General features: G+C 44.2%; 1 protein-coding gene across 1 annotated transcript; it reads right to left on the bottom strand.

The window, feature by feature from the left end:
• Positions 1–560: 560 nt before the first annotated feature.
• LOC306701067 (TRPM8 channel-associated factor homolog) lies at positions 561–12,337 on the bottom strand. The gene is made up of 13 exons (XM_079166301.1): positions 12,240–12,337; positions 11,333–12,044; positions 10,831–11,047; positions 10,315–10,606; positions 9,002–9,303; positions 8,714–8,888; positions 8,361–8,455; positions 7,588–7,801; positions 4,214–4,450; positions 3,204–3,427; positions 2,892–3,005; positions 2,132–2,412; positions 561–1,520 (listed from the first exon to the last, which is right to left on the bottom strand). Exons 2-12 carry the CDS (start codon positions 11,977–11,979, stop codon positions 2,152–2,154), a joined length of 2,778 nt encoding a protein of 925 aa, XP_079022427.1. The 5' UTR covers positions 11,980–12,044; positions 12,240–12,337; the 3' UTR covers positions 561–1,520; positions 2,132–2,151.
• Positions 12,338–14,328: the final 1,991 nt, after the last annotated feature.

Below are 14,328 nucleotides of genomic sequence, written 5' to 3'. Positions count from 1 at the left end.
ATCTACCACTGCCAATAACAAAAATCCCAGTTAGAGAAAGGGGGATAAATGAAGACAGCCTGTTGCCAGAAAACAACTAAAACGGCCCTGAAAAGCAGGTCATAAACATCGGTGAAATGCACTTAGTGGAGATAATTCCCAAACAGGCGTATTAGTGGCTTGCTAAACACCGTGGGGGTATAAAGTGGAGCATGGATTTAATGAGTGGAGGTGGAGTTGAGGTTATAAGTTAATATGGCAAAAACGTACATAATTTCAGTTGCAACGCGAAGAGCGCTGTTCCTGTAGGATATCCGCTCCTTGACACAAGGGAGGTGAAGAAGAGTTTGCTTGTAACGTTATCCAGCATTCATGTAGCGTTAGCAGGCTGCGTCCAGCATCCGGCAGCAGAAGTGCCGTCTACGAGCTTGTGCTCGTTTACTCAAAGCTCATATATAACTTGACACGTGTCCACATTGCAACAAATTCGACAAAGCTTGGTGGATGACCTCCATGGGGTCATCCACCAAGTGCGGGGATCAGATGGGCTTCTCGAGATATGGGAAGGACACACACAGAGACAGATTCCTTGCTTTATATTTAGTAATTTTCCAGTGACAATGAAGGCAAATTAACATTAACACAAACATAGTGAACCTTTTATTCATCTCATAAACACAGCCTGAATCAATTACCTTCTGGTCCACACATGAAACATACACACATCTGTAAAAAGTCACCTTCAAGAGTTAATATGACCGTGAAAGAAAGTCCCAAAGATTCAGCTCCTAGCTGGAAGATACTTTCCTTACCTCGGGATGTGTTGTACTGATGCTGTTATATTAACTATTTTACTAACATGTAGCTGCATGCAAACAGCTTGTGCAATGTGGCACTAACTGCCCTGGGATTAATTCTGCATTACCAAATAAAACAAGTGCACAGGTACAAACTAATCTTCATGTCAAATCCTATCATCCTGATAAAAATAGTGTCTGATTAATGGCCTCCGGGTTTTTTGTCTTCCTAGAGAACTGAACAGTTTCTTACTGCATTCCCCCCTCTAAGAGGATCATATTCATTGATAGAGTGAAAACTTATATACCAGTTTCTTTTTTGAAATATTGCAATATATATGGTTAAATACAACAACAAAATAAGAACGAAAAGGCAATGAATCAAAATACCCACAAAATACTCAATGTCAAGAATTTGGTCCTTATTGAACCCATCGATCTGCACTTTTAATCAGCAGATGATCAGTCGTACTGGACCAGTGGCGGCTGGTCAATAGAGGGCGCTAGGGCACCGTGAGCCACAACAAATTAAAAATAAAATAATAATAATAATAAACTATACAAATTGTCACTAATTGTGTTTTTAAAATATGGAATCACCCAGTAATATGTGTAAAATATAATATCTGCGCAAAATATATGCTTTTCCTGCATGTCCTCCGCCTGTCCGCACGTCCTCCCCGCCTGTGTGCACGTCCTCCCCGCCTGTGTGCACGTCTCAGCAGAGCTGGGGCGCTGGAGAATCTGCCAAAAAGAGGAGGGTCTATGAAGCAGTTTAGCCAATTGCTGATTAAAGATATAAATGTGTGACATAAAATTTAGCCAATCAGCGTCAAATTGCGCGTTCTTGTCAGGACGAGTCTCTACAGGCGAGCGCCAGCGTGAGCACTGCTCCTCCAAGACCCGTTTGAGAGCAGAACTTTGAAGGAGAAACTGCAGTGAAAGAGCTGATCCCAGATCAGCCCGACCTCACAATCAGACAGCAGACTAGCGGGAAAGGGAAGCCGTACATGCGAAGCTTCTCTAGTAGCTGTACACCAGACAGGTTTGGCTAGCTGGATGCAGTCAGGCTAATAACTTATTGAGCTTTTTAAAACAACGGGGACAGTTACAGGTGTGAGGGACATGAAGCACCTGTCTGATAAATATATATATTTATAAAACGTGTATATGTTTTATAGCATAGTGAATATTATTATATGATATATATATATTATTATATTATACTGAATTGCTTGTGAGGCTGACAAAAATAAGATGTCCTGACATGTTTATCAAAGTATTATTTACTGTTTTTTTCATGTTGGACTAAATGTAAAATATTTAACTGCAAAGTAGTAATGTGTTTTTGATACCTTCATTTTTTTGCATTAAATCACTGGGATGCACAGCCGCCAGTGGGCTCGATCATGGGGTGGTCACTCCAGGGAGGCAGATTGGAGAGCTTCTCCTCAGTGGCTGTTTCTATGGGCCAGGCCCAGGCTTTAAAGAATGCAGACAGATTCATCCCCACAGTCTGGGAGAAAGTCACAGCATACAGGTTCATCTTTCCCTTGTTGTCCTTTGGAAAGGTGGACATCGTGTGGTAGGCAGCAAACACCTTCTTAAAGGCATCCCAGCCAAACTTGTCCTGGAGCTGCATGGAAGGAGACAGATGTAAAGGAAAACCTGGAAAAACAGCATTGTTGTCCCTTCATCTTTTCATCCAACATTTTTGTTTGGTGTTAAATGCACATTAGAGTCTCACTGGGACGATTTGGACTAGAGACTGTCCGTCTTATTAGGATTGGAACCCAAAAGCTGAAACAAGCTAGAGGCGTGAAATTCTGCCCCATAACTGGATTTGATGTGCAGATCCCGAATCAATTTGCTCTATAAAAAGCTTCTTTGACCATAAAGGTTTTTTTACTGTACCAACACCAAAATTGATATGCTTTGTATGTTAAGGCAGAGAAGCTCTAGAGTACCTTCTTAGAAATTAAATTAAGATTTGACAAATAAAAGGTTTGAACCCAGAATTGCAGCTTGTGGCTTTGAAGGGGTGCAATTGTGTTGACTGACTCCTGTGTGACATATATTCTTTACAGAGTAGAATAAACGGTATTTCTCTCTCACCTGCATGTATGTCTCCAGGGCCACCCACATTGTCCAGCTGCTGAGTTTTCTGCCCCCCTTCACATACGACTCTGCTCGACATTTTCGATTTGCTAAAGCCATATTTGGATGAGCCTGCGTTGAACAAGATGAAATGATATGATTGTTAAACAATGTAATCCAAATTAAAAGCCAAATACTTTACTCAACAAAGGAGTCGTCTTTTGTGACATTTATTGGTATAAAAACTTGTAACAATACATATTAAGACCAGGCTCTTCTAGCTATTGTTCCTAGTTGTTTTATCAAACAAATAAAATAAATTTACTCCACCTTTGCCCTGTTGATCCCCAGCACCTCTTCATGCACATACACTGACCACAGGTTGCATGTGCACTCTGTGGTGTGTGGTGGGAACTCCGAGCAGCCTCTTTGTTGGTTGTGCCCCAGTTCATGGATGGGTCCCCACAGGCCTTGACCCCTAATATGGTCAACGCTGACCAGCTTACCTGCTGCGGTCTTGTGTGCCATGATGGGATAACCGGCATGCATCAAACCTGGACAGAGAAAAAAAAACTGCGTCATAGCAATGGATCTTTAGTGATCCATATCTATGGTAATACACAGTACTACGTAAATATTGTAGTACTGTGTATTACTATTCTCACGATATGATTCATTTATGAAATTCTATTGACTATGTTGTAATTTTATCATGTTCATTCAGAACAAATTGCTATTTGCACTTTTGTCCATCCTGGGAGGGGGATCGCTCCTCTGTTGCTCTCCCTGAGGTTTCCTCCTCTGTCCGTTCTCCCGTTAAAGTTTTTTGGGGGGAGTTTTTCTTTGTAGTACACATTGTAGAGCTCTCTTAGGCAAATTTTTTGTTTGTCACATTGGGCTGTACAAATGAATAGAATAGTCATATACAGTATATTGTAGTGCATGCAATCAGAGCAAAGCACAAGACACAAGCTTTATATTAGCATGTGTTGTTACAAAACTCCTCATTCAATTAGTAATTTTAAACAAAAAGAGTTGCAATTTTTGAACCAAACACATTGCCATGATGCAGTATGCACCCAATGTCATCTAGTGTCCCTCATCAGTTCAACAGTTAGCACTGAGCCTATTTACAAGGAGTTAACATGGACACGCAGGTTCCCTTACGTGTGAATATGAATGGTTGTCTGTCTATTTTCTCTTAGTTCTATGATAAGACTGGGGATCTGTCCATGGAGTAACCTACCTCTCACCCAGCGTGAGTTGAGACAGGCTTCATCTTTCCGGGACAAAGCAAAAACAAAATAAGGCAAACAGTGTCATAGCCAAATACAACTAACCATGGGATATCTGCACATCCGCTACAAAGCGTTCTTTGCGAGGAAATTTGTGTGGTATGGCAGCCAGGTCAGCGATGGCCCTCATCATCGCATCCCAAAGGGCCGCCAACTCATCAGGGCGATCCAGGCTCCAAATGACGTTTGATGGCACAGTGAGGATGATGTTTTCAAACTCTAACTCTGCCCAAGGTGAGGGAGATGTGCGCAGCAACGCCCATTCAGCAGCCGTTGTCACGCCTGAAAAGAAGAAAGGGATGGATATATTTGAAAACAGAGGAATTAATTATTACACACAATTATTTTGTAAGTTTTTGGTTTGAGGTATGCTTTCATTCATTTTAATGGGCAACTAGTAAACTGAAGTTAATTCACTTGAATTGTCCCAGCATAAAATTGAGTTTTATAAACTTAGTTCTGGAACAAAGACCACGCCCCGAACACAACTAATTTCCACCGCACAAAGTATTTAAACACAACGAAACTCTTCACTTCCTCTTTGACTCAGTTTTCACATGACGTGCGATTCCCGAGCAAAAAACTCAACCGCTTACCTTGCAACATGGACCAGGAGCTCTTTCTCACTCCTTCCGACAATGACCCTTTCTAAGAGGATTAGCTACCATCCTTTGCCGCCAGCAACCTCGGCTGCTTTCAGCCATGCACGTTCCTCGCGGCTCCCAACATCTATCCTCGGACAACTCGGAAGTCGTCGGTCCCTCGCCTTCCAACAGCCCCAGGGGGAGATCCCGATCCCGACGCTCGAAAGATGGACGAAACCACCGCGACCCTTCTCTGCCATATCGAAGCTCCGACAGTCCCTATACATCCCACATTTCCAAGTGGACAGTCTCCTCACTGAAGAATGCACTCACCCAGCGCAATATCCCCTTCCATCAGGCTGACAGAAAAGCAAAACTGTACAAACTGTTCACAGACTCTCAGCACACCACTCTTGCTTGATGAGCCTCCAGATCACTGTCGGATTCCCAGCGCCGCAACAGCCGCATCAGCCGATGATGTCACAACGCATACCACAGCCAGAGAAGCCCAGCCATCCACATCAGCCCTTCCAGAGGGCCAGGTCGTATTGCACCCCCTCCAAACTCTCTCTTCCCCAGGGACATCTCACCCTGCAGTCTCTTTTACCCAGTCTTCACTAGCATCCCACGCACATGTATCCCTTTATCCCACCATCCTTTCCTCTTCCCTCGCTCCTGCCTTTCCTGCCCCAACTAACTCGGCCAACTTTGCTCCTTCCAACATGATACTGGCTACCTCAGCTGCTCAGACAGCAAGAATCCTTGATGGAGTCACTGGCCAAAACCCCGGGTTCTCTCCTGTTTCTGCTATATTTTCGCAGCTCACTCTTCCCTTAATTGCGAGCTCTGTGGCGCACCTTCCCATCTGGCCACCACATGCACCCTCACAGCACCTCTGCCGTTCACCTCACCTTCTCGTAAGCAAAGCCCCACCATTTACCACAGCCTGCCTCCTACAGTCCCCCCACCATCCATCATCCATCACCCACAGGGGACAGTGGACACAGGGGAGGTGGACCAGTCCTCTACGAGGGCGGGAGGATGGTCTGTAATCATTTTAACAAACCTGTCTCAATAACCCAACCAAGCACAGCCAGTGTAATTATCTCAATACACCAATTAACGTCCATGCCCTAGCTTTCGCCTTAAAGAACCACCCAGACCACCAGTTCACTAGCTTCCTCACACAGGGTCTCACACATGGCTTCCACCCAGGTTTGCCAGTTAAGCCAGAATCTTCCTTTACATGTAAAAACTGGCAATCAGCCATCTCCGAGTCCAACACAGTTAACAAGCTCCTGGCTCAGGAAGTTAAAGACTCATAGATGATCAGCCCACTCACTAGCCCACCTTCCCCAATATTCAGAATCAGTACTATCGGCATAGCTACTAGGAAATATTCAGGAAAAAAGAAACTATCATATACCTCAAATCCCCCCTAGGCTCTACCGTCCCAAGCATCAATAGCCTAATCCCCAGCCCGGACTACTCCATGCAGTTTACCACAATTGATCACGCCACATCCCTCATCCGCCTCGCAGGTCAAAGGGCCACCAGCGCATTCAAAGTACTTGCCATCCACCCCGACTACTGGCACCTTTGCTGCTTCCTTTGGAAGGGGGCATATTACTTTGCAGTGCGCCTGACCCACACATTTTTGACTGCCTATCCGAAGCACTCTGCTGGATCAAGACAAATGTCCATCAACTCCCGTACATCATCCACCTCTTAGATGACTTCCTCTCCGTCACGCCACCTTCCTCAGCCACAGCACACAGCCTCCACACGTTCCAGGAACTTGGTGTTCCTCTTTCCGCATAGAAAACGTACATCCCTGGAAGTTCTTGGCATCACCCTTGACTCACTTCAAGCATCCCTACCTACCAAAAAGTCTAATTTCCTCCGTTACAAATCTCCACGACCACGTCACACTCGACAAAGCATGCAACTAATAAAACTAAAGTGCAACTAAAACTGTGGCACCAGTTCCTCTCTTGCAACCACATCACCAAGCCGGAAGACATCCAGCTTTTCACAGATGCAGCACTCTCCATTGGCTTGGGAGGCCTCTGTGGCGACAAGTTGTTCTCAGCCAAATGGCCGCCCGAATTCTCATCCTTCACTCCTTCTTCCACGATCTCCGAAATGTATCCAATAGTTATAGCAGCCATTCTTTGGGGGCATGAATAGTCCAAAAAGATCTTCGCTATCTACTCAGACAACAGCGCTGTCGTAGACATCATTAAAAAAGGACGGTCACTTTGTCTAGATATAATGCTCTTCATGCGGAGACTAACCTTGGTTTCAGCATAGCACCAGTTCATCATCCGAGCCTCCCACATCCCAGGTCACAAAAGCTCCATCGCTGATTCACTTTCCCAATTCTCATTCCAGATATTCAGACAATTGGCATCAGACTCCGCCACGACATGCTACCATTGACATTTCCATCCATCCTCCCGACACCACCGTCTATCACCTCAAAGACCAACCAATCCGGTCCACCTCAGCCCATATACCTCTTCCAACTAGACTCATACCTAAGTCCATATTAATTCATTCACGACTACATAAGATCAGCCAGCCGAACTTCTCCGCAAGACCCCCTGTTCGTCCCAGAGACGGGTAAACAGACCCCATCCCTTCCTCCCTCAACCCCTTTCCACTTCTTAAATCTAACCCTCTCATTCCATCATGCAATAAACCATTTGAAACCCATATCGTTATTAGAGTGCTCCTTAATAATAAACAATAAACCTACACATCTGCCATTTACCCCATGAGGATATACACATCAGCAGACCAATACCAGTGTGTAACCCAGCAGAGACTCACCGGATTTATAGTAGGGCACAGGTACAGCCATCTGCACTATGGCCTCTACCCCCTCCACCTTTGTTTTGGGTGGAACCACCAGGTAGATTAGTCCCCCCCACAGGTTCCACACCTGCATCATCTCTGAGGTTATAAGGAATCGCTCGTGAACACACGGCGCTCTCTTCAAGTCTCCTCCGGCCTTCAGGCGGTCTGTTTGACAGCCTATCTGGATCTGAGGAAGAATGTGTGTTACTGATTGTTAACTGTAGTTTGTAATATAAATAAATGGATGCAATGCTGGAAAGATGAAAATGGTAATGACTGCAGCATTTAAATAAAAAAAGTGGTTTCCTTCACTTAATTTTGCAGCAGCCATGGGGGTTAGGTTTTGTTAGATGTTGGGGGAGGGGCCTGCTGCCTCTGCAGGGGATGAGCTGGACCATCAGTGGAGGAGGGCATTAATGTATGTTGGACTGGGGAAATGTTGCTGGAGACAGGGGCATTATGCAAAATACGGGGGGGGGGGGCTCGGACCCCATGAGGCCCCTTGACTGACACGTCACACTCCCTGCAAGTCTCAATAGCAAAATGAAAGGGGTTCTCTAAAATCAGAAGACAATTATTTGTCACTTGCAATTGTCACTAAGGCAGAGTCACTGTGCATGTGTTCCCAAGATTTCCACTGGGTATTTTGCACACTGGACAGAGACAGAGGCATGCAAGGAGTGGGCTGGACCTCCATTGGGGGCACAACATTAACACCACCAACAAACTTAATATGTGTACAGTACCGTCCAATTTTTGTTGACAATTTCTGCTGGCATGGCAACGAAGGTCTTCATACCAGGTGAGAGGTAGACTCCTGTACTGATCCACTCCCATCCTCCTGACATGCACAAACACACACACACACACACACACACACACACACACACACACACACACACACACACACACACACACACACACACACACACACACATATATTCAACAGGACTTGTGGTGCAGTGTGTTGTCAACACTCACAGTTAGGTTACAGGAGTCATGGGGATACTACCTAAGTATCGCAAGTGTGCTCATTCTGCATTTAAGTCGTAACTTGTTGTAACAGTTCGCATATTTGTCCACAACAACGAGGTCTCACCTGCTGTGTTGACATTAATCTTGATTCTGTGGTTGTAGACGACTGGCATCAAGGGGTTGTCCTTGATGAGGTAGGGCAGCAGGGCATCAGGATCTGGGCAAACCTTATACACCTCTGACCCCACACTAAGGAGCAGGTGGTCTTTGGGACTCTTCACAGGACAGCTGTCACACACCTTGAAAGAAAATTACCAAAGGTGTTGTTGTAATAGATCTGGATGGATGTCAGCTTTGCACTGCTCAACTGGAATGAATTTAGAAAGCTTATATTTCATTTTTGCCAACTTACCTGAGGCATGTCGGACTTCATCACAATGTCAGTGAGGGTGGCCACCACCTGTTTATAGGAGGAGCAGTCATGAGCCTTCATTTGCAAGTAGGTGACGCAGTCTGCGCCCAGCCTTTTGAGCTTCTCCTCCTCGTGCTTGCTAAGCTCCGCACCGTGAGATACATGACTGGCGAAGCGGTGCAGGAGGTGGCGGAAGTGGTAGGAGTCTTTGATGGCCTTGCTTGGCACGGGGGCCTTGTGTAAACCTGAACTGACGGTTTTCCTCAACAAGCTCAAGCCCATTGTGTTCAGGATCTTGTTCCCTGAAAGAAATTGCAGCAAACACGATTTGATGAGTTCAGGGTGGGAGTGGGTGGGTAAACAGAATGTTTAGATTTAAGTGTATACAGGGCTGTATATAAAAAGCAAAGTGGCCTATCAATTAAAAATATGTTCTCTTTGTGGACATCAAAACACTTCATCTGTCTCTGGTATTTATGAGTCTAGTCATTTTAGACTCATGATGTCCTTAGCGCCTGCCAGACTTCATCAACAGCTGTAATTCATATGATTAATTACCCTGTTTGTTTGTCACTGAGACAGCCATGCCTTTTGCTAATCAGCCAAAGAGCTTGTCCTACTCCTAGTGAATGCCAGTTTGTGGGACATTAGCTTGCCATCTTCCATTAATCACTAGGCCCCTGGGTATTTTGCAGACCACTCTTCTTTACAGTCGCCCAGTGCTCTAGCATCACCTTGGGGGTGTGTTGTTTAAGGTATCGGTGAGACAATCCCCACAAACTCTGGCAGTCATTTGAAGCAGCAGGTTACACTGGCTTCTTGTGGTTCGTCTGCTGCTGTGGGCTTTTAGCTTTAAGATTTATATTATCTGGGCCACCCAAATCCCAAAGCACTCAACAGTTTCTTTTCGATAACCCAGTGCTTCAACCTTCCTGCTGCTCAGCACTTCGGCCTCTCTGTAATTGTACTCTTCTTCCATTAAACCATTTGGCATCTTTCTTTTGCAATGACGAACTCCAGTGGTCATTCAGCTGGTTGCCTCTGAATGGCACCATTGTGCCGACAAGTTCTGTAACTTTCCCAAACCAACAATCCAGCATTACAGAGGTGAGAAACTACTATTAGTGGTACTTTTTATGCGTACAACCAGATGCAATACTATGAATTGCCTTCATGGTGAAATTGTCTGAAAATGTGCACAATTATCCCCATAGTAAACTACTTCATAACACAACCCATAGTCATCGTGCTTGCCACCACTGCAGGCACCCAGACAGCAAACTTCCCTGTATCTTGGTGGTGTACTCTCATACCTGGGAAATCTGTTAATTCGCTTCGCCCAGGGTTTGACTGTCCCCAGTACCAGGCGTGTCCACCGATCAGCAGGCCTCCTCCCTCTGCCACAAAGTTTTGGATTTCCTCCATATGATCAGCGCTATACGCTTTACACACAAATACGCTCAGGTCTTCTCTGAAGTTTGTCTTCTCACACTTCAACCCTGACTTGCTGAGAACATTGGGGGAGATATTTGGCGCGACACCAACGACCCCCTGCCGACCTTCATCCAGCCAATGAAGAGCATTTATCCAAAATGGAGCGAGTGTCTGCGATAAAGGAAGTTATTACAAGAAAGGCAGATCAGCACACATCTCATTATGCAGCACACTAGAAACATCCAACAGCAGGTTAATATTTAACTAAATAAACAGGGTAATCGTAGTTACTGTCATACTGTCTACCATGTATTATTGCCTACATTAACATATTTTTCTTATTTAACTTATGAAGGCAAACATTCTACATTAAATGAGTCTGATGTAAACTCTACCTCTCGTCCCAGAAGCCCTTCATGTGTGATCACAATGACTCGTCCCTGTCCATAGTAGCTTCCTGCCAGGAATGCTTGTCCACTGTCCGTGGTCCCGATGGGAAAGGCTAGCGGGCCGTGGACCAGAACCTCAGAAGCTATAGTTCCACCTTGGAGGTCAAAGTCTGAAACCCCCTGGAGTAAGAACTGCAAGTCATCCTCAAAATCCTTTCCGAGCCTGTATTTGAAAGAGGAAAGAGAAAGATAGATGCCAACTTTGTGGGTGAGTCTATTAATTAAGTGTTTTAATTTTCATCTTTTTTCATTCATAATCAGAACATGATTTTGTGTCTATGAAAGTCAAATAAATAAAATCAGGAACAACCATATGTGATGCATTATATTTATTATTGGTATACTAATTTTCAATTTTGATATTATGATTGTAAACTGGAGGGCCAAATATGTGGAGAGGTTTTCAGATTAAAAGTTACAACAAATGAGAAGTACATTATACACTTACACTATGGCCATCCAGGAGGAGGGGATCTGTGGGTAGACAGGCAGGCGCTCTGCCTCACCACGATGGTCAGAGAAGTAGATCCCTGCCACACCAGAAACCTTATTCCCTTCAAACTGAAGCAGTGTGTTCTCCTTAGTGTGCGTTTCAGCCCAGCTCCACGCCTGCCCTGCTATCAGCACTCCTCCTCCAGCTTTCAGAAAAGCCACCAGGTCCTTCACGTCTGCACCGACACTGTAGGCGTCCGTCACGTACACACCAACCTCCCGGTTGTCACTGAAGGCCCCAACAACTGTGACTTGGAAGCTGGATTTGCTGAGGTTATCAGCGACTCCCTTGATGTGTTTGTGGACCCCCACAGACACATTGTCAGATCCATCTCCTCTCAGCCAGGTCAGAGCATTCTCTACCAGAGCAGGAAAGGCGGTCAGGTAGCCCTCATGACCCAGGACCACAATCCTCCCACGGCCGTACAGAGAGGCTGCCATCAGCACCTGGCCTTTGCTGTTCATTACTAAAGGAAAAGCGTGGTCTCCAGTCAGCACCAGGTCACTGGGAACACTGGGGCCACGGAGTTCCAGCTCCCTAAAGCCTTTCATCAGGGACATATAGGCCCCTTCATGGGGATTTTCGATGGGTTGGTTGGACATGGTGAGAAGGATCGAAGTTTAACAATTCTTCTCAGATGGGTGGATGTTGAGTCAGTTGGACTGTCCTGTGGGGAAAAAAGGAGATTTTTCAAAACTAAAAATATAAAACTACATTTCTTTTATGTTAGACATCATGCAACAATTAAGTTAGAACAAGAAAACATCAATCTTAGCCTCAGAAACAAAAGAAATGTCCTGTAAATTATTATCCTAAATTCATCACAAACAAACCATACATTTCAAGAAAGTTATGTTTTTACCTGGAAAGATGTCTTTCTGCCTGTATTATTACACTGTGACACTATAACAAGCACCCCTCCAAAAAGACTTCCTCGCAGGAGAGAGAAGTCAATATAAATGAGGGCAAGAGCAGGAGGGACAGTTTCGGTAAAAATGTGAAGAACAATAAAAGGAGGGACTTCAATCCAAACATGCCTGACGACTGACACCATAACAGAGGGAAGGAACAGCTGTTAGTCATATATTCTTTTGTTAAAGGTTAACGCTTAAACAGGTAGGTTGAAGCAGACAAACCCTGGGTGTGACTGTATAAGAAACCGGTTCAACCAGTCAGTATTTTTAGATAGTCTGACGTGCTGTGTTAGCATTAATCTTGATTCTGTGGTTGTAGACGCCTGGCATCAAGGGGTTATCCTTGATGAGGTAGGGCAGCAGGGCAGCAGGATCTGGGCAAACCCTCTACACCTCTGCCCCCACACTGAGGAGTAGGTGGTCTTTGGGACTCGCCACAGGACAGCTGGCACCCACCTTGTAATAAATAAATGATGTATCTTATAACAGAGGATGCAGTGTCACAGTATGAGCAGCAAAGAAAACCACATCAGCCCTTATGAAGACATAAGATGGTCTTATTGGTAGTACTGTTCCTTTTGTACAATTATTTGGACAAGAGCGATTTAAATAGGAAACACATGATTATAGCTAGAAGAAGTTTAACAGGACATAATTGCCTCTCTAATATCTATTTGTATTACTGTAAAAACATCTCCTTCACACAACTGAATTTATTCAAGTTTCTAGCCAAAAACTTTTAAAGATTACATTTGAACACATCATACTTGTGTCATAATTTACATTCGCCCATAGTAATTTTTTCTGAGTAGAGCATCAACGCACCATGCAAGTCAACTCAACCTCCATTGACCTTAGCCGTTTAGCTCTTGCTGTGATAACTCAGCATGCCTGGGAATGAATTTCAATAAAATAAGTCTGATTTTGTTAGTTGTTCCATGTGTTTTTAAGGTTCTTCTTCCTAGGCTAATTTTGGAATTGCAGCTCTGAATTGTATGTCTTCTTCACTCACCAACACATGTGGAGCGTGAGTGGTTGTGAAATTACTGTATGTGCCTGTGTGTGTCAACGTAAAAATAGAATTGGTAGCGTGTTTAAATGTGACCGACAGAAAAAAACAGTCCGTTTCGATTGGCAGTCGACCAATAGGTGCGTCTCTGGGCACTTCCTGTCAGTCTGTATTGTCAAAATTCATACTGGCAGGCAAATTCATACCAGTGTACTTACTGTAGCTTATATATCGTACACCCATACCTTAAACCAATCTAAAAACAGCAGAAGCAAAAAGGACCGTTCTTTATGATGTCGGCAGTGGCGTGCCGTGCATTTAATACCTGGGCCTGCACTCGTAAAAATGAAGCTCAACACCTAAACATACACTGAGTGCAGATACATGAATACCCGCATGACGGGATGCGGCGGCATTAACGAACAATGAGTCAACATCAATTCAGCTAAAACACGAATTCCGCCACACACTCAAGAGCACGGCCCATTAAAATATTATTCATATCAGAGGGAACAATATTACCCATATGATGAAAACGACACGACAGACAAATTAACAGAGTAGTAATGCTACTGTCACTCCCTCCAGGAAATACACAACTCCATAGTTCTTGTTACTAACGGATTTATTCGTCTGTCAACACCGAGAGGGAAAATGAGTCCACTTGAAAACACATGAATCTTGAAAGTAGATCACTTAAAAACTTAAACTTAACTTTAACACTTCGCACATCTTCTTGTTGTTGTGCACCGGCTAAATGTGTCCCCAGCGCAACATAGGACGTAACAATGGTTCCTATCACATATAAAACCAAACGAAAATCCATATTCATAAAAAGCAAGTTGTACAAATAATAATATATAATATGAACAAGCATATTAAATAATGACATAAATAATATTCATGGCAGTTATAGCTACTGCAGTTAACTTACCAGAGCTGCTGTTCACTATTTAAAGACACAGTCCTCCTTTCTTTGTTAACAAAGAGTTTAATCTCATGGTTGTTCAGTACATCCGTGCGTTTTA

Source organism: Pholis gunnellus, assembly GCF_910591455.1.
Source record: "Pholis gunnellus genome assembly, chromosome: 9".
NCBI lineage: Eukaryota > Metazoa > Chordata > Actinopteri > Perciformes > Pholidae > Pholis > Pholis gunnellus.
This window is presented reverse-complemented; position numbering and strand designations above follow the sequence as displayed.